The sequence below is a fragment of the Vanellus vanellus genome, assembly GCF_965231255.1.
Source record: "Vanellus vanellus genome assembly, chromosome: 1".
NCBI classification, from domain to species: domain Eukaryota; kingdom Metazoa; phylum Chordata; class Aves; order Charadriiformes; family Charadriidae; genus Vanellus; species Vanellus vanellus.
Window position 1 is genome coordinate 64,594,681 of NC_138905.1, and position 21,517 is coordinate 64,616,197.

Genomic DNA, 21,517 nt, shown 5'->3' on the forward strand with positions numbered 1-21,517 from the left:
CAAAATAAGAGTCACATATCACTAAGGTCTTCCTTTGGATTCTGTGTTGTATATGCTCCCTTCTGCTGACCACAAGAAGTTTTGACTGTGCTCAGCCTTGAAGCCAGGTTTATTTTTCCAACTGTTTCCCACATATGAGTAGCATTACTAACCGAGGAATCTAAAGCCTATTGCTCAAATATAATGACCTCAACTGAAGTGAAAAAAAAACCCAACCAAAACACCATAGCTTGAGTACATTAAAATCAAATACACTCCTGAGTAACTAAATCCAATCAATAAACTAGGCAAAAATGACACAGGCAAGCAAAAATGACCCTCAATGACCTTACGAGGATTTTTGCTTGTTTTGAAGTGACTTTTCCCATTTCTTTTATGTGACCTTATAATTCTTCTTGTGCCAGCTGTTCCCAGGGCATTCCTTACCAACACAGACTTTGTGCTCAGGACATTCAATGCCCAGTGTTAGGAAGTGAGTCTTCATTCCCCCATTAAACCTTAAAAACATAGCTGGTAGGAACTGAGAACGTACACGTGTGTTGCACGCAGAGGAACACACCAGCACACAGACACACAGGCACATGCTTTCACATTTCTTTTCAGTGTACTGGAAACCCACCGTATCCCCCTGCTTGGATGGGTGTTTTTGGAGAAGCACAAGCATATAGACTAAAATCCTCTGTCTGGAAGCCAGCCCGGTTTAATGAGGGCTCAGATGCACTGCGGTGAATTTTTGGCAATGACCGGGCCAGAAGCTCAATGGAGGCAAGAATCTAAAAATAAGTAGAAAATAAGTGATCAAATCTGTTGTTCCAAAGTTGTAACAGTCTCTTAAAACCAAAGGCAGAACATCAATTAACTAAAGAAAAATATTTATACACAAATTTAAACAGAAACTTTGAAAAATAGATTACTGCATCGCACTCTGATGTTTATATCCTCAAAAAGCTGAAAAGTATATTTTGGGAAGAAACTGTCTCATTTTCCCCTTTAAAAGGGCGTACTGATTTCCCTCTGTGAGCATAATGAATATAGTTGCTTTTATCTGCCTCCTTGTTTATGCGCTAGTACCTATACCCACCATCGCTGCAAATAGACCAGCTTTGGCAGCAGTTTGCTTAATACCATTTAGCATAATGCCAGCAGGGGGAGCTCCCTATTTTTGGAAAACGCTTTGGTTATATTCAAAACAAAAAAAAAAAAAAAAAAAAAAAGGCTCCCCCCTGCAAGCTTTTAGAATCCAGACCTTCCTCAGCAGGCATGACAAATCAAGTTTTGTAACAAAACTATCGGTTTCCCTTCATAAAGCTTGGGGGAGAGCAAGGAGGGGGGTTATAGAGATTTCTGAGAACATACACAGCAAGTTCTAGTTTGTGTGTCTGATTGTGATTATTAATTTCACTGTCTCCCACTTGAAACTTTCTCCAACACATAAATGTTTCTCCAACCACACAAGTCATTTTAATACCTGCTTTTTGAATGGAAAATAAACACTTCTAATTAAACAGCACTAACAAGGTACCAAACCGGTACTCTTACAGAGTCATGCTATAGCACTAATCAAAAACATTTTGAATTGTCCAGTGAGTTCATAACTGATCTTTATTTTTAATACTTGAATTGTAAAGTCTACTAAGAACTAAAGAGGAACATTTCGCACCTGTGGAAAAAGGGGTCTCTCATCTCTCTTCTTTTTTAAGCATTCGGCCATTAGTCTCTTCATAGCTTTTGGACAGTTGCTCCGTACTTTGCTGAGGTCTGGAGATAGGTATCCTCGTCCCACCATAAAAATTATCTTTATTTAAGGGGAAAAAAGATGAAAGGGTAAGAAGATGAGTCCATAAAACAAACAGTAACAAGAGATTAACATTTTGCTAGACCATTTTAGTCCCAGCAGCAACTTTTCTGCTCCCAGGAAACATCTGGTATTGAAATTGCCAAGTTTCTTAGAATAAGGCTTGCTAACCTACTCAGTACAGGAAAAAAAAAAATAGATTTTTCCTTCTCCTCCTGAAAGAGATTTCTGTGAAACTTGAACACTAGCAAATGGGTTACCATTTACAGCAATAACGATCTAAGAAATGGTTCTTCGGTGTCAAAAACTGTTATAAAATCAAGAATACGCAACCCTGTGGTAGGAACAGAATGCCTAAAAATAGATATGCTGTATAAATAAATATTCTGTTTTATATTATAAGCCAACAGCCAGTTCACGCTGAAAGGTATTTTAAGAAACACATGGACTTCAGATATTAAAACCCCTTACCTTACAAGAATAAATTCCTTCATATACTTTTCCACCACAAAAGCTTATTTTTGACATCTGACCACCTTCCTCAACCCCCCCCAAAAAAACTACAAAAAAAGAAACTGCTTCTCTGTAGAAGAGGAGATAGACAGGCTTTATATTTTCACAGTAATTCCTTTAACACAGAAAGCTTATATTTCACCCAAGGATAAAGCTTAAGCATAAAACAAAGTAAAGTAATAGAAAGCAGGAATGCAGAGCATAAATATGGTTAATGTTTTCTTGGATCTATAAAAAAAAAACATCAAACATCATCATGCCAAGCCAAGGTCAAATGCAACGTGGTCTGAGTACTGCAGTCACGCTGACACTAAAAAGCCCTTTCAAACTAGCTAATCAAAGATCCATTCATGCTGCAGCAGATAATCACTACCCTTTCTGAATACCCAGACAGACCCAGCAGGTGTATCATACTTTATATTTAATGAAGTGTAACTATTTCATATCTTGACACTGACAAAAAAAAAACAACAGAAAGACCCCACCATCTCAAGCAAGCTTTACACTATTTATACTACCATAATCCTGGTCCTTTTTCAACTTTCTGATTCAGTCACATCTGTGTTGGCATCGAGGAGCATAAAACTCCCATATGGTTCCTTTAGAAATCCCCATGTGCCAGAGCAGCATTTCATAGTAAAGACGTGTCTACCCTGTCCCTTACCTCTGCTGAAATGAGACTTATCATCATCTAGAAGTTACATTTTTCTAAACAATTACACTACTTAAGTTGAAACTATTCAAAATTTGTTATTATGTTTCCAGTGCTCTCGTAACAAATTATATAGGGATTAAACTTTTATTTTAACTACAGAAAAGACAGTATCAGTACAAGAAGAGTCCTAACCTGTCTAGAAAAAAATCTGTTAAGGTGCGAGAAACACTTTGAAGTGTAACAAGAATGATGCTTTGGTCACTAAGATTCTTTGTTATGTCATAATAGCTGGTGTAGATGCACCAACAGACTGGTTTTCAGACAACAGACCGGGAGTGACAAAACTCACATTTTACATGTTGGCTTCACTTGCAATTTAAAATTTATTGCAGCACTCAGTTGTGAGCACCCACATCACTGGGTTCATTTTTCACATCTCAAAAGGTAAAACCAAAACAATGCCCAAATACTGCTTTTAGAAGGCTATATCCATCCGGCCAGGAATCTGGACATTTCCCTTCTTTCAAAAGGCAAAATCAAAAAATAATAGTAATAATAACAATAATAATAATAATAGGAGTCACTCCAAATTTGATGAGTTGGGATGAAGTGTTCTGACAAATACGGAAGCAGCCTTATAAAATGGCATTCACAGATGAACGTTGCTATGGTTGCAATTCTCAAGTACTGACAGTGAAAAAACAAGGGATGCGGACACAGAAACAACATAAATATATCACCGCCCAGACATGGTATAGTTTACACCAAAGATCTTGATGCATAGATACTATTTTCAGATTAGACAGAGAAATAATGAATCAGATATGCCTTCGCAAACATGCCTATCCTTGTGGAGATATATTACAGGCATGTGGTATCATTAGACTGAAGGAATATTTGTTCACAATTAAGTAACCTTCTTACAGGATTCACACACTCTGTAAAGTCATATACTCCATCAAGCAGGATTTGAGAAATGCTGATATCCCAAAATTCAATTAGATGGTGCATGCATTTCTCAAGATTGAAATGAATATAAAACATTCAGCGAGATGACTACTGTTCGATTTTGTCAATCCTGTTGCTGAACTATTATTCAATGCAAGTGGAGGGCTGGGGGAGGAGAAAGGAATAAATGAACATATGGAGGATCATTTTGCCTTTGCAGAACTGTTCTAAACTACATTACTATTAAGTAACCTGCTCTCTCCCTAATAAGTATCCTGGCAACCAGATCAGAAGCTGAAAATCTATACTTGAAGTAAAAAAGAACAATCAAAACACCTCAAAAGAAGTAAGTAAATTGGTGTTACGTAGCTGAGGCAGATCTAGAAAATGCAGAAATGACATCTTGTAACATCAGAATCAGAAAAACAAACCAAACACACAAAAAACATCAGAACGTGTACTTCACAAGGCTGAATCAATCTCTGTTTCAGGCCACAGCTGACTGAAGTCAAGCACTTCCCTCCCCTTACCTGGTCCCTGTTGTTGATGTTTGAGTACGGTAACTGTCCAGTCATCAATTCATAAAGAACAATCCCAAACGCATACACATCCGATTGAAAGCTGTATGGGTTTTTATCTTGCATCCTGATAACTTCTGGTGCCTGTAACATAAAAGGAAAGAATTAGTTTTTCTTTCACCACATCAGGCCTCACATACCAGAAACAAAACATGGACTTGTCCAGAGTATAACAGGTGCAAGGCCCACTCTTGCCTTCAGATGTTACTGGGTCCTAATGTAGAGTGGATGTTGACATGAATCTCCAAATCCATTGGTTCTTCTTAGCTAGGTGATTATTCCTCTACAACAAAACAGAGTGACCTTGTCCAGGCCGAGAAGCTATTTGGAAACTAGAATTATAACACTACTGAAAAGAATGCCAACTAACAGAGCCTTCATTTTTTTTCAGGGAGAAAAGGAGAAAGCAGAGTTGCACAGGAGGCCATAACTATACTTATTAAGACTTAAGCGACTAGTATGACCTCTTGAGAGTAACCAATCCTTAAAACTTAAGAGCATCTTCCTTTTGGCTGAGCTAGTTCCTCTGCTCCTTTGCAGAATGTTTTCCATGGCTTTTCTCACCTTCTCCTCAACCCTCACACACTTTTTCCTCAGCCACCATTTTCTTTTCAGTTTAAACCTCAGAATAAGGGATGAAGACACTAAAGGTTTTTTCCTGACTACTGGAAAACACATGCTTGAGGAAGAACTGAAAAGCAGTCATTTAGTACTTCATATTACTGCTTGTCTTTTCCAGCTTAAGCCAGCTTGAGTATGAAAATGTGCTGGAGGAATAGTCTTAGAAACTTTCGCCAATTAAATTTCTTGAAACAAACACACTACTTCCCCCTTGCTTACCATCCATAGAATAGATCCAGACAACTGTTCAAACTGATGGGATCCGCTCCATCGTGATTTCACTGTAGCTAGACCAAAATCACCTATTTTTACTGTGAGGTCTTCGTGAAGAAAAATATCTAAGGGGGAAATGTTAAGGGAAAACAAACAAGTGGTACCAGTCCTGTCCTACAAGAACAATAAACAGCTACAAATTTGCAACATTAGACATAAGAGTTTTAATTATCCAGCACCACAGAAGAAGGTTTTCAGGTAATATAGATTCTAAGCAGCCAGCGTAGTGAATTATGGTACTGAAGGGTTACATAAAAAATGACCGAGCCAGTGCTGAACAGACCATGGCCCAGGTGGCTTTCTTGAAATGCCAAGTACAAGATGAAGAAAATATTCCATGAGTGAACTGGCATAATCTTTCATTATATGTAGAAACCAAACGATGCAAAAATCTTTGTGATACCACAACACAACTTGCTACGTTATTGCAATAGACATAGTAAGTATTCCTTACTTTGCTACCAGTGATATTACCCCTTCTCAGTGAAATTTCAACTCAGCAAATATTCACACATGAACAGCTTTTTGCATCAGCAAGTTCAGTGCTGGCAGAAAAAAGCCCCAACCCGGAATGCTGTCACGTTCCCCAATCACATCGCTGGGAAAGGATACTATTACTCTTGAGGTCTCTGTGGATGATTGACTTGGCATGCAAATAACTGAAAAGGAACATCATAGATTAGGTAGCTTAAATGATATTTCACTAATGAACAACTCAAAATTCACGATATTACTAAAACACCTATTCTGTAGACATTCAAACTGCACATATTTATCAAGGTGGTAAAACATCAGTTACCCATGATAGTTCCTGCAAGTCCCAAGAAACAAACAAAACAAAATAAAGCTTAGATTTCCAGCTCAAACCTGATGCTACTGAAGAACAAAATAACAATTACACGCCAACTTCTGCTTTTCAGTTCTAACTCAATATTCAGCATAAAAATGAAAGAACTTCAGTAGTTTTTGACATGCCATTGAGTGCTGAAGGTTCTGCCTCCCAGCCTTAATGGTGACTGTCAAGACACTTTGTGGGCTAGTCACAGCTTTAGGTAACCTGTTTCTAAATTGCGGGAGCTAAATGTGCTTTCCAGTCTGAGTGTGTACTCAAGTATACTGACTGCTTTTTCAGTATGGGACTGGAAAAAAGATCCCTTGATTGCAGAATGGATAGAATGCATGGAACACAGAGGGGAGTACTTGTCCCACAGCATAGATACAGCCTAAATTAGGCAAGTAGTCTCCCATGGCTCTTTGTTTAGTCAATGAGATTGGCACAAACCTGCTGGAAAAGCCCCAATTTATGTCTCCACTTTGAACCATGTTCATAAAACAGCTTCTGAATCTCCACTACCTACAGAGGGAGCCTGGGGAGATGAGCAGGCAAACAGAAGGCTGAGGCTGGTTGCTGCAAACACTTCCCTCCCCATCTCTTGACTGAAAATGTAATAGAATACTTAGTAGAAAAACGGCACAAATAACTGCAATCATCATAGTGGTTTTCCAGCCGGAGGGTAATTTCTCTGATCCTACATCAGTGTTCTGATTTTGACACACAATATTGGGATAGTTTTGTAAATTCTAACTCACTCAATTGGCCTCCATGGGAGCAAGGATTACTTACAGTCCTTAAAAAAAAATAGGTATGTTTTCTTCAAATGCTGAAATCTATTATTTAGAGAGCTACAATACTTACAAGAAAAGAAGAAAAAAATCAATTCTTTTTGCTAACAGGGCTGTCTGCCTTCTGCATTATCTTACAGGATTCTGTCCTTTTGTTCACAGGGCCTTTCTTTTTAAACTATGTTTTACCTCCTACCATAAGACTATCTGCACTGTGAAGATCATAAAACCTGGAACAGAAATCTTTGCTCACAAGATTGAAAGTTTAGCTGCATTGTAATTATCTTTATTCTACTGTCTAAGACTATATTTCCTTGATGATTTGTATTTCCCTATGTTCCTAAAAAAGAACACGAAGTCTATTTTCCTAATCAAAATAATAAACAATTCACCAAATGCTTTGCTCATCAAGGCAGGACTCTGGGCTCAGCAAAGTGAGCAGATAGCTGGCCGTCAGTCAGAGTGTGAAGGGGATAAATAAACATTGCCACAATGCTCATCTGCAAACAACTAATACAATACTTACTCCATGCCTTGTGCAGTCTGTCGTGCAATATCAATGAGTTTGATCATTTCAAATTTGGTCTCAATGATGTGTAGATGGTGATATAAACTGGACCCCTCACACCATTGTGTAACAATAGCCAACTGGGGTTTTGTTGAATAACCCATGAAAAGCAGGATATTCACATGTCGTGTTTTCCTGTTGGAAAAAAATAAAATCAGGAAGAAATCAGGCGGATCAGGAAATCAGGAAAAACCCAGGCAGATCTATCACAGTCTACATATATACTTCCAAACAGAAGTTGTTGGGTCAATCACAACTTTTACTAAGATAACATGATAACCTGTTGCTAGATTCAGTTTAATGAATTATTCCAGCAATTAGCCTTTCTTATCATAATGACATGGAATAGCTATTCTGGGGTAAGCACTGCTTCCTCTTGCTTTTGCAAGCAACCCAGCACAGGACTGCTCAGAAGATGCTGTTACCACTAGGTCCCCATGGAACAGCAACGGTTTGCAGGCTGCTTTTGTTTAACCCCAGTCCAGCTATGAGATGTTGCTGCCCATAAGGAGGACATCCAAAATGAAATTCCAGTCTCAGAGGCTTCCAGGAAGGACAACTCTTCATTCAGAAACCATCAACACACTCCCTTGACAAGGCTTCAGTTTTTCTTCGTGCTTTATTTGACAAGAATTTTGTACTCTCTATGGAGCCAGCATACAAGAACAGATGGAAACTGGTATGAAAACTGTACCTCAGTAAGGTTATGATATGAACTTGTTTCCAAGCAGCACTGGGAGAGACTGGAGTTCACCACAGAGATTTGGCCACATTAAATCAAACCTAGTTCAAAGACGGAGCAACTCCAGACAGAAAAACTTCACAACGAACAATGCAGAGAGGATTATCTCAGTAGATATCCCAGTAGATTCAAGGCCTGAAAGAATCTACTGATACACTGTGAAATCTGAAAGATTCTCCTCACCCTCCAGGAAAAAATCAATCACATTCTTATTGTCATCAAACAGACATGAAGAACTAGAAACCTCCAAACATACAATGAGGTATTATGAAGATGAAGCACCTAAGAATTCTGGAGTATTTCTTAGCTTTCCCAGGGGCTGAGGAAAAACAAAAGCAATCTTCCAACACAGCTTGGTATGGAAGGCAGTCAGCTCACTGTTGATGAAACCTGACAGTCCAAGCTTAAAACCTGTGGTAACTTCTTAAATCTATGCTGCTGCTGAAGATGGCAGAGCTCTTTATGTTTTCTTATATTAAAAAACTAACATGGGAGCCTAAAGTGTGAACCACTCTGTCCTCTCAGCAATGCAGACTAGGACAGTTCTGCACTATGTGACTGCCTTTTTCAGGTTCAAGGATTTGTCAACTGATGCTGAGAGTAACTGCTGAGTGAACAAAAAATAAGTGGTTTCTTGCAAATCCTACTTCAAAGCTAAGAAAGTAATGATGAAGATAATGAAAAAGGCACAACTACAGGTAAACATGGCTTCTCCAGGTCAAAGGATAGGACAACTGACTATTTACTGTAAGTGCTGAAATGATCAACCACAGAGAAAGGCTGGAATCCATCTATGGGACTGCCAGCAGAAATCTGGACTAGGCATGAAATACACGAGTCTTGATTTCAATAAGGTCTCCTGAGCAGGTATGTCAAAAATATGCAGAGATATCCACAGTAGCATGCTGCAGAAAGCCTCCACTTCCACAACAATGGGTTTAGTGTTTCCAGAAGTGTATTTCCTGGGGAAAAAGGCCGACCATCCCCTTTTCACCGTGTAGCTTACTGGGGATGTTCCTCCAGCACAGGCACCCAGCTCAACACATCAATTTTCCAGAGGCAAAATCCTTCTATTTTGTTTCTTAAAACAGAATTATGCTCAACACTGCTCAAGATTGTACTCGGATGCTAATGGTCTTCCCCAATAAATATTCTACTGTATTGTGTTGATGGATCCTCTTTTAACAACTGAACCCAAGACAAATACTTCCTCTGAGAAAGTACAAGCAGTAGACATGAGAAAAAGAAATCAAGAAGTGACTTCATGAAAAATACATTAAAAAAAACTCAAAGAAAAGTCAATGCTACTGAACAGAAACTATTAAACAATGGATATGGGTCAGTGCTGTATCTCAAAATGAACAATCAATGCTCTCCTTCAATCTCAAAATATGGATGAGAGGAAAGAAAGGCCGACAGTTCACACTTAGGCTTGCCTGTGCCCTGGGGGTAGTACAGTAGCAAAAAGCCAGTCCTGAGTGTTTGGACATACATATATTCACAACATAGGTGTATAGACAAACACATACAGGGGAATGAAGAACTAGCAGTGGATACAAAGCAATATTTTCAAATGGCAAGTTATATTTTCTGCCTAAAGTATCATCATGGAGGAATGAGACCAATGCGTTCTAATGGAAATACAAAATTCAATGATTAATGAAGGACAGATCTACACACATTATTTTATGCCATTAAAAATATTCTTACCTGAGCACTCCTACTTCATTTTTGAAAGCCTGTAACTGTTGAGGTGTAGGTGCCGTAACATTCAACATTTTCACTGCCACATCACCTTTAAAATAGCAATTTTTAATAAGTGTCATTGACATATTCCTCTATTGAGAAAATGCTATACAGAGCATCAGAAATATTGAGATACCCTATTTTCTAGCTTTCATGAAATAAACCACTACAATATTAAAATAAGTAAATATTCTGTAAAATGTATAAACACTGTTCTAATTTTACTGAGAAATCCTAGCCAAGTCAAAGCTTTCCAAATGCACATTTGAAATCCGCATTCATCAGGATGAATACAGAATCACACAGAATCACAGAATTTTCAGAGTTGGAAGGGACCTCCTGAGATCATCTAGTCCAACTCCCCTGCTAAAGCAGGATTGCCCAGAGCACATTAGTCAGGACTGCATCCAGGCGCGTCTTGAAAATCTCCAGAGAAGGGGACTCCACAACCTCCCTGGGCAGCCTGTGCCAGTGCTCTGTCACCCTCACCGTAAAGAACTGTTTCCGTGTATTTGAACGGAACTTCCTGTGTTCTAACTTGTGCCCATTGCCCCTCGTCCTGTCACTTGGAACCATTGAAAAGAGCCTGGCTCCATCCTCCTTCAGCCCACCCTTTAGATACTTGTATGCCATAATAAGGTCTCCCCTCAGCCTTCTCTTCTCCAGGCTAAAGAGTCCCAGCTCTCTCAGCCTTTCCTCATAAGGGAGATGCTCCAATCCCTTAATCATCTTAATTGCCCTTCACTGGACTCGCTCCAGCAGTTCCCTGTCCCTCTTGAACTGGGGAACCCAAAACTGGACACAGTATTCCAGTTGTGGCCTCACCAGTGCAGAGTAGAGGGGGAGAATGACCTCCCTCGACCTACTGGCCACACTTCTCTATGTAGCCCAGGATTCCATTGACCTTTTTGGCAATAAGGGCACATTGCTGGGCCATGGATAATTTACTGTCTACCACGACCCCCAGATCCTTCTCCTCCGAGCTACTTCCCAGCAGGTCCGCCCCTAACCTATACTGGTGCCTAGCATTCTTCCTCCTCAGGTGCAGGACCTTGCACTTGCTTTTGTTGAACCTCATTAGGTTCTTCTCTGCCCAGCTCTCCAGCCTGTCCAGGTCACGCTGGATGGCAGCACGGCCCTCTGGGGTGTCAGCCACCCCACCCAGTTTGGTATCATCAGCAAACTTGCTGAGGATACACTCTGTCCCCTCATCCAGGTCATTAATGAATATATTAAACAAAATACTTCAGCCTTCCTAGTTACTAGGTTTCATCTTTACCCTAATGATTACTTAATTCCAAAGAACATGCAAGAGTTGAGTTTCTAAACAGTGTGAAGTTCTAATATTACCTATTTAGCGCACTACTTATTAATTTAAAAATCATCTTTATGGCCGTTCAATATACTCTCCCCATATGTCCATGTCTCCCCTGTACTGAGGAACGCATAATTGGACCCAGCACTTCCCAGGTGTGGCCTCACCAGTGCTGAGGGGAAGGATCACCTCCCTCAACCTGCTGGCAATGCTTTTCCTAATGCAGCCCAGGACACCATTAGCTGCCTTTGCCGCACAGGCGCACTGCTGGCTCACGTTCAACTTGGTGTCCACCAGAATCCCCAGGTGCTTTTCTGTGAAGCTGCTTTCCAGCTGGGTGGTCCCCAGCAGGCAATGTTACTGGCTTAAGGATAACTGTTTGCCGCCCCGGCCACATACCATGCCACTTTCCTTTGTAGACTGTTCCAAATGATCCAGATCCTATCCTTTGTCCAACTGTGATCTGTCCATCTGGTATCTCCCAATCATCACTTGAATCCCGTCGACCAAGGGTTTTCTTTGTATATACAGATAAACAATAAAAAGGAAGAAAACAAGTGCATTAATGTCTGTGAAATCAACTCCTTTGTTAAAGATTTGGTATCAGCATTTCATATTATTAAAGTCCTAAAAGAACTTTCTTTTTCATATATTGTATTTGACTTTTCAAGCCAGCCATACGTAAAACTTCAGCACATAGGTACACTAAATTACTTCCTGGCATGAAATATTTGCCACAGGTTTCTTGCAGTGTTAAAACCAGTAAATAATTAAGAAATTCTAATCAAAAAAAAAGCACACATTTTAATGTTTTCAATTGTTACTCAATCACAATGCTAAATTGTGAATTAAAAAAAAAGCAGACATTTTAATGTTTTCAATTGTTACTCAATCACAATGCTAAATTGTGAATTAATAAAAAGCAGACATTTTAATGTTTTAAATTGTTACTCAATCACAATGCTAAATTGTGAATTAAAAAAAAAGCAGACATTTTAATGTTTTCAATTGTTACTCAATCACAATGCTAAATTGTGAATTTAAAAAAAAAGCAGACATTTTAATGTATTTTTACATTTGAGAATCACTACAGAACTTTCCAAGTTCACGAATCAAGGTGGGAAAAGTTAAGCTGTTATTTGAAAGGAAATTGGTATTATAATATGAAGCACACTGAGCACACTGAGACATTTGTGTGCAATGGAGTAAAAGTGAGTATAGTCAATTATTTAAATGATTTATATATCAGTCCCACCATTTCAATATTCCATTATTCGTTGGTTTAAAGTCCTTGATCATTACATACTCATCTTCAAGATAATTCAGAAGGCTTTGATGAAAGAAAAGTGAGAGGAACACGGTTGTGTAGTATTTCTATACTATGAATACACCATGCTATGAGTGAAAACAGCTGATCTTTCCCTTACCATTCTATTTCTGTCTTCTGAGGATGAGGATGATTTCCTTTCCCGTTGGGGTCCTGGTGACTTCTGTAACGCTTTCACATTGGTGAGTGACCCCGGCAAAGAGGCAGGAGGTGTTGCAGACAAACCTGCAGTTGAACCTAAATTTCAGAAACAGGATAATTTTATCTGCAAGAAGCCAGCTTACAAGAATATATTGATATCAAGTGCGAGAATTGTGTTTAAAATGCAGTATCTCCAAACATCAATGTAAATGTTAAGAGGGGACAAATATATACTAGGAATATTGTCCTAATATTAGATTAGTGCTCAAGTCTTAGATTTCAGGAAGAGACAAGTCTATCGCAAACATCCCTGTATACCAGATAGTTCCCAGTTTCTTGTTCAGGAATTACCTGAAGGACAATGTCTCTTTAAATAGAAAAAAAAAAAAAAAAAAAAGTAGTATATTTTAATTCCACCAGTTTCTTGGAGAAGAAAAGTAGTAGCATTTTAGTTAGCAGTAGCTACCCTTCAGATATCTTGCAGCTAACCTTTTAGGGACCTAATAAATAGCTGAAATGCTGTACTTTGGAATCAAAACAGACCAAATGCAAAAAATGGAAATGTTTTCTAGTTGAAGTCTCCAAGTGCCACCTAAAAACCATTTGGCTGTTTTAAAGCTATCTGTTAGCAGAAAGCTCTTCTTTAAAAGTAAATATTAGACTGCAGGAAGGATTAAAAAATAACAAGTACTTTAGTTAGCTATTTGAAGCATATTCTGTTAAATACAAAAAGAACAGTGTATCTGTAGCCTGTATGTTATCTAAACAAATTGATGCAGGACACTGTCACTAACAGAGCTGTGTTTCAGAGCCCCAGTGGCTCTTTACAAATAGAGCATTTCAACTAGACACTGCTTTTTAAAATATACCGTAATTATTCGTAACAAGGTTATGCTGACCCTCCCAATGCAAAGGACATGAAATAGGGTCAACTGTTAATTAAATTCACACTGCTCTGCTAAACAATGTATGTCATTGTACAAGACCTCCAACATTCCAATGCTTTCTCTCATATCAGTGCTTTGGGAAGCGGTAGAAGACAAGACTCCTCCTCGTATTCCTTCAGAAGCCCCCTTCTTACCAAAAAAGCATCTCCTAATGCCAACTTGAGCTAAAAAATTGACTTTGTGACTTTTAAAACTGTTGCTCAAATTCAGCCACTCAGTGCATGCTAATTTATCAGACTATATATATATATCTCCATGACTGCCTGTCCTCACTGAGCTAAAATCCATACATTTAGAAGTGGAAGCACAAAATAATGACATACCAACATATCAAAAACGGGACACAGCATCCATAAACTTTGTCCCATATGCTAAAGCAACAATAATGATGCATATTTGGTATCCTAACTACATTTACAAGCAGCTGGAAGCCAGTGACCTTAAGGATGGACTTCTGTTCATATTCATGTTATGGTCACTATACTGTCATTTATTTATTATGTTATTTGTCTGAAGTCACACGTATACGGAATTAAATGCATGATGTTCCCAGAACATGAGCAATTTTCCAAAAATTTACTGGGTTACAGACTTAAGTCTATAATAGCAAAGCTCTACTAAAATGTGTTTTCTTTAGAAGTAACTGAGTCTCCTACTTAAATTTTAATACCACGATATAGAAACACCAGCACAATATTCACCCTTCACCAAAAATGCTTACAGCACATGGTAGGACATTACCGTTAATCTGTTCATAATAATACCAGATGGCCTGTTTTCCAAGTTATTGGAATAGAATACTTCAGATAATGTTGGCTTAAGTCATTAGCTTGGACTGTGAAGCTGTACATAACGTATTCCATTCTGTAGCCAGTTTGCTTGTTGGGAACACCTGTCTTCTTACAAAGACTTCTGGAAAACCTTTACAAGTTCATAAGGTGAACTGCTCTTGATATATTCTGAAACAAAAGTCTTTGAAACAGCCAAGATGGTAGCATTTGAAAACCACGCTACATGCACTGAACTACCCATTTCTACATGTATATGTATAGACATAAATATTTACATTTCATGCTATTACTCAATAGTTGGTTTCTCCAGCATATGAAATCCCACAGAGTTTTGGGGGGATTTTGTGCAATACAACAGATCCATTGACAGCTTTAGGCCTGAGTTACCCCCAGAGTCAATGACATGAAAATGGAACAGTCTTATATTATGTGGTACAGGACACAAACAAATACTGTTTCACTGGAAATTTACTAACTAAATAAAAACTACATGGTCTAAACCATCTAGGGCCCCAAGGTGGTATCAATAGCACACTCTCAAAATGAAGTATTCATTGAAAGTTGACGTGACACATTACGTGAAAAGCTTGAGACCTAACAAGATATCAATGGAAATGTTTGTAATTCACATTTGATTTCCTAGATTACTTTCCAGAATAAAGAACATTAAATATAGAAAATTGTTAAAGCACTGAACTGACTTAAACTGAACAGTCAAGGAAATTCTAAGTTAAGGGCATCACTTTGTCTTTAAAATCACTGCAATGCAACCCAAGCACCTTCGCTTAGAAAAGTTATGTTAAGGTCCACGTTAAAACCTCAACTATGAAATTCCTTGCTTTTGAAGATTTAAGTCAGGCTTTATTTATAGTCATTTTCAAGCGTGTAAAGGTGAAAGTGAGTATGTGTGAAAAGCACATTCAAAGCATTCCAGCCAGGCCAAGCAAAAAACAGAGGTGTTTTGATAAACTCACACACTTACATACACACGGTGTGAGGGTGAGGCACAAACAGCATCTGTGGTTTTACTTATTTTGTTTGGGTGAAAACAAGAAAGAAGAGCCCAACTACCTCTGAACACTGGGCCAGGCTCAAAATCAAACACTATTTCACTGGGGACAGAATGAAGGAGGGGACTGGGAGTCCGGGATTGGTATTTCCGAAGACAGCGCATCAGCTGGTTCAAAGGGGCTGTTAGAGAGAAAGAGACGGGCAGGCAGAGACAGAAAGACAGACACATAGAAGAAATGAAAGAAGTCATGGGAAATAACTAGGATGCTTTGACTCCTATTCATAGATTGCTTCTGTACTTTGAAGGAAAAAAAAAATCGTCAATTACTAATAACGCTGTTTCAGGACTGGGAATAGCCAATTGTTTTCAGATGCCAAGCAGACAGTTTATGATCAAAAGTTAAAACCAACATGATAGCACAACATTTAAATGCTGGACAAAATGGGCAAAACTGTGGAGAGCCACACCTATCAACACATACAAAAATAGCTAAAACTGGTAACTTTAAATTAGTAGGCTTGCAGGATTAAAGGAAATTTCTTTTTAAAAAGCGTTCTATCACTGGCATAGGAAAAAACGGCTCCAGCAAACACAATGCAATAGGTAGGTACCATCCTACCAACTACCAGATTTGGATGGGAGAAACAAAGTCAGTGAAAGCCCACAATACAAAGCCTTAGAGATCTGGATAGACTGCACCAAGGTAATTCAGACTTTACTTATGGCTGAAACAAGTTAAAATTAGTAGGAGACGACTGTGTTAATGATTTGGTGTTGGAAAAAACTGTCATATGCCTGCCCTACTTACTATTTCTTTATTTCTATATTATTATTATATTCATAAGAATAAACAGAGCACATAAGAAGCCCTCTCAGGACCTTGACAGCCAGTGGAAGAAGCAACTTAACAGTCCCGTGCACAGCATGAAAAATACATTTTCTGGCACTAGTTCTGACTTAACTGTGAATTAGGGCTGTGTGTTACTGGAGGAAAACCAAAAAGACCTGGCTTTAGCGTCAGGTCCTAATAACCTTGTTCCAAGAGTAGCACAGGCATGCAGTACAGCAAAGCAGCATCTTCAGCAGGGGTAGAGGGGGAGAAGAACTGGAGTATTTCACGCTGCTTTAGGATGCAGCAGTTCATATGGAAGGTCCACCTACCACGTTGATGGTTTTCAGTGAAAACCCCTGTTGTTCCCACGGGTGGAAAGGTAACAACAGGCATAAAAATCTCCGAGAGAGAGTTGGGAAGTTGTAGCATATCTGTGTACAGCCACGTGAGGGAATGAGTGTGTGCGTGTGAGAGCAAAAAAGTGATGGTGCGAGATAATTTTGAAACTAAAAAACTAGATGCCACTTCAAAACTTTTTCTCCTTCCGTCTCCCCCACTCCCAGAATGACCGGCAAATGATTCAAACCTTTGTCAGACAAATATTAAAGTTCATGGACAAGCAAATGCAAATTAATTTTTTGTTCTAGTCATGTTTTCCTTTGTGCCTGTGTTTTTTAGAAGGAAGTAGAACAAAGGGAAGGGACAGAAAGGTTGTGTAATTAAATATAGCATAGTAGCTAGTGTAAACACTACTTACCTCCCTCTCCTCGTAAACCCTGGTCTCTAATCAAGTCCTATAAATAAATAAATAAATTGTGTTTAATTTAGGTATTATAATTTACATTCCAGAATCAACTGAGAATGATTAAATTGAGAATTCATAACCTCTCATGTTGTCGGTGAAACAAAAGTTGTTTCCTACCCTGGCTTACTAATAGCAGCAACTCCAAAGAACTATTTATATCTACTAAACTTTTCAAAATTAGTCGCTATAAAACAGCATCTATCAGTAGTAAAGTGAAACGTACACCACCCAAAATAGATGCTGACATGAAAATATTGATTTAAACATGCAGTTGGCCAAAATGCATGGAGAAATATCGAACCAAACGTTCTCATTACAGTATTTGTGGCACAAATTATTTGAACTGTCATATCAGAAGCTGGGACACCAATTTCCTGTACTGAGGTACACCAGTCAAATGAGTTCTGCTGCGTTTTATCTTGTAACAAAGCACCTTATTTGCATAGCCAGGCGCACTCCGTTCTTCTCAGAAATAAATGCAAAAGGTTTCCTTCACTTGCAATCCACTGTGAACTGAGAGTATCTTTTACAACATATCCAGACTAAAAGCAAACTACACTAAGGATTTTCTAAATGGAAGAAAACCAGAAAATTCTAGCAGTTTCCCTCTATATGTCCATTTTCATCATCAAGCTTTTTTCTTTTTTTGGTTACACAATTATTTTATTGCTTTATACATCGGGCACTGCTGCAGAAAGAACTGGTTCTTCCTCTCAGCTGCACCACTGCCATATAACATATGCAAATGTCCATGCGGCCACACTCTTAATACTTGACTAACATTTCACCTTTCACTCAGCTCACATGCAAAACACATTTTGTGCCTCTGTGTCCAGGCAGACTTCAAGACTGCTCACCTGACAAATGACTCATTTCTAGAGAGTAGACTTAAGGCCAAAATACAACCTGTATATGTTAGCAAAATTAGAAAGAGGTTGTTGTGACCAACATTTTGAGAGGTCCTAGCTGGCCCTATACCCACTATCAACCATTATTATTATTATTTATGATTCTGCATCCAGAATTTCAAAAATGTGGAAAACAAGTTAAGTATGGCAGTTTCTGAACACTCCAAAAGAATGTTCAGAACAATATATACCAGGCTCTTGAAATCCTAAGGAACATTCAGTAAACCTGAACTCAGCTTACTGCAATAATTTAATTTTCTTCAATGCCAGAAATATTACTTGAATTACAAATACTAAAAATCCCTATCTTGCATATAAAGAAATATGCTTAACACACACAATGGTTTGCGAGAGTGGCTTTCATATTCTTAAGGCTGTGGTACAGCTAGCAGCACGAGCCTTGGGACTAACGACAAAAAAAGAGAATAGTGGTTTGTGGTAGAATGTTGCTTTGAAAATGAAAGGACAGAACTGTCAAAAGGCAGTTTCTGCTTTTGCAGAATGGGTTATTTGCATTCTTACAGCTCTTAATAGCAAAAATATCATACGTGGTATCTATGAAGATTCTGAAAGACCACCAACGATTAGTTTAGAAACACAGCACTTGTGTGTACACATGATAAATTCAACACACTGATATTCATAAGGGAAACATCAAATCTCATATTCTTTATCCAAACATTATTAATACTTACATCAATATTGACTGGCTCGATTGTATTGATGTGAACATTGGGAGCTGAAGAGGATCGGTCGCGTTGCCCAAATTGATTCCGATGATCTTCATCTGCTGGTCGGAGGGGCTGTGGGATTGGAATGGATTTTGAAGGAGAAGGACTAGGGAGAATTGGTGGTCTGAGAAACAAAGTCAAGGAAAAAGAGGATTTAGGTCTACAAATGGCTTCAAACACTGCATAGTGGGTGTGGTAAGTCCTTTTCAACTATAATAATATATACATTACAAAAACTGATCTAAAGGCCTGCATAAAAGCAATTTATAATTAACGGTCTCTACTCCCCTATGATCAATTGCAACCACTCTGCTGCACAAACTACCTAATCACACGGCTATGAAGTGTTCTGAGTTAAAACAAACAAAAAAATCCTAACATACAATATCAAACTAGTAATAATAAATCCTGATCTGAAAAATTTACGCAGCCCCACATGCACTGCAGATGGCAAGATACTCTGCTGTCTCCTCACTTCAGCATTAAGGCAATACGTTCTTTTTAATGGCAACGCATTGAGAACTAAAAACGCTTAACATCTCACATCAACATTACAGTCAGAAGATGTCACAAAAGAAATTGTATGGGTGGGATTATTGTTCAATGAAGAAAGACTGAAAATTACATACTGGTCACTCAACATAATTGATTTGATATTGTGGCCAATATAATACAAATTCCTGATACTAAAAAAAAAGGCATATCACCTCTTAACCTCAACCTGTAAGAAATAACTTTGTATAGTGCAACACCTCAAATGTTATTTACAGTACTACAGTTAGGCAATGCAATAGATTTGACTTGAAAGATAAGCGTTCAGACTATACAGACAAGTTTTCTGAAGAAATGCAAATGCTGCCAGTCAGAAATGTAGAGAAAGTCTTTAATTTATGGTATCATGAATCATATATTCAAAAGACAAAACATCTAAACATTTGCTTTTATTTCTAAGAAGGCGGAATGCTACTTTTTTAGTTATCCATTTATTTCGTTAAAGTACAATAAATTGCCATTTATCTCTTACTCAAGGGAAGGTCAATCGCTGTTAAGTCTAATAATTCAATTTAATGGATATAAGGCAAAAGGTCAATGAGAACCATTTGCCACTTTTGTCAAAGAAAATTTTATGTTAAAATACACGTGATATCTGACAACAAGAATTTACAGAAAACACAACTCCTAAGAGAGGAGTCGAGTCCTCCAGTCATTCAGTTACTCATGGGTTAGCTACCGTGCCCACAAAGGCAATGTCCACAGGGAGAAGCTTCAGAAATAAAACATACAGCAACATATAGCTGCTATAGGTCCTGGTGCCAGCTCCTTACAAGCGAACGCTCCTTGGCCTCTCCAAAGATCTTTAGGGGCAACAAATATTTTCAACAGCATCTCTTGAAGTTTTTTCAGAAATGGGTCTGCTTTAAAGACCATTACCCTACCTTTCTTTGAAGAGTTTATACGGTTTGGCACTGACCGTAGAACTCAGAGCTACCTGTATCCTAAGTGCCTGTCATCTTTCCCTTCCTGGCCAACAGTCCCACAATTGAGAATGGCAAAACAGCACTTGTGAATTAATTCAAGTAACAGTCTAGTAAGTCTTGTAATAAACAATTATGTTTGGGAAGTGTGCGTGTGGGAAGAAGAGGCTGGGGGTTTAACCCTGCTTAACTTTTTTTTTAAAACGTTACCTATTGTCACATGACAGAATATAAATATTGGGAACATACTGGGAAGCAATGAACTGAAACTGCCAACAGACAAATCTCTGAGAAAGGGCCTTGAACAGCCCAGCATTTCAGAAGATGCTCAGAATTTCAGAAACAATTTTTAAACACAGTTGATTTATGTATACATAAGCTGAAGTTTTCATTCATTGCTACCAAGTGCCTATGGGCACAATCTTTTCTACCGAAGATGAGAAAGTTTTGAACTCCTGAACTTTTTTGTAAGGAAAATATGTGACTAGAACCCACATCAGGAGATGGGACACCGCACAGATACAAGCGCAGGACTTGGTTGACATTCTAAGGCACTCTAATTCCATGTTAAGGCAAGCGCGTCAGATGCTGCACAGAAAGAAAAGCCTAAAAAATGTCTCAGCCAGGCCAGTACTGTCATTGTCGGGATAGCGAACTCCTGCTCTAACTTCCTGGGAGTTCTCAGTAATAATGAAATTAAGGGAAATGTGTAACAACAAACACCAGATCATTGCACTGGGAGTGACTGTGAGACAGCATTTGAGCTCTGCCATAGAATGAGAACAGCAGCAGTCAGGTTTTCTGTGATCATGAGTAAAGCCAAGGGACAGAAAATCAAATTGCAGAAATACTGTTTCAATTACACCCTCCTTTGAGTCATAAATGCTCATCTGCTAAGGGAATTTACAAATACTTCTGTATTTCTGGTCAGAGGTCATCATGCCCATCATGTTGCTAGCACAGATAGCGTGCTATGTCATACCACGTTTGAAAACAATTTGAATAGCTTTTTCTACTCATTAAATTCTAACTGGAGGAAGTTCAGATCTTTAGAAAACAATTATAGGCTGATAAAGAACTCTTTTTTTGGAGTCTCTAAACTATTATTGGGAGGATTGCTGGATTTCAGACACCAAACAATCACCAAACCAAAAGAGATGGGAATCTCATA

At 38.5% G+C, this 21,517-nt stretch overlaps 1 protein-coding gene across 3 annotated transcripts in view; it reads right to left on the minus strand.

Moving 5' to 3' along the window:
- Positions 1–599: 599 nt before the first annotated feature.
- BRAF (B-Raf proto-oncogene, serine/threonine kinase) overlaps positions 600–21,517 on the minus strand; it is a gene marked incomplete at both ends in the record, with an annotated part of 74,729 nt that continues 53,811 nt past the window's right edge. The window contains 12 exons of one of the 3 annotated variants that reach the window (XM_082495522.1): positions 600–773; positions 1,661–1,795; positions 4,442–4,573; positions 5,330–5,448; positions 5,996–6,042; positions 7,533–7,709; positions 10,027–10,111; positions 11,777–11,894; positions 12,805–12,941; positions 15,655–15,774; positions 17,185–17,221; positions 18,836–18,995. In XM_082495522.1, the coding sequence (XP_082351648.1) occupies positions 600–773; positions 1,661–1,795; positions 4,442–4,573; positions 5,330–5,448; positions 5,996–6,042; positions 7,533–7,709; positions 10,027–10,111; positions 11,777–11,894; positions 12,805–12,941; positions 15,655–15,774; positions 17,185–17,221; positions 18,836–18,995 (1,441 nt within the window). The remainder of the gene's footprint in view (positions 774–1,660; positions 1,796–4,441; positions 4,574–5,329; positions 5,449–5,995; positions 6,043–7,532; positions 7,710–10,026; positions 10,112–11,776; positions 11,895–12,804; positions 12,942–15,654; positions 15,775–17,184; positions 17,222–18,835; positions 18,996–21,517) is intronic. The other 2 variants (XM_082495524.1, XM_082495523.1) reach the window with 2 other exon arrangements.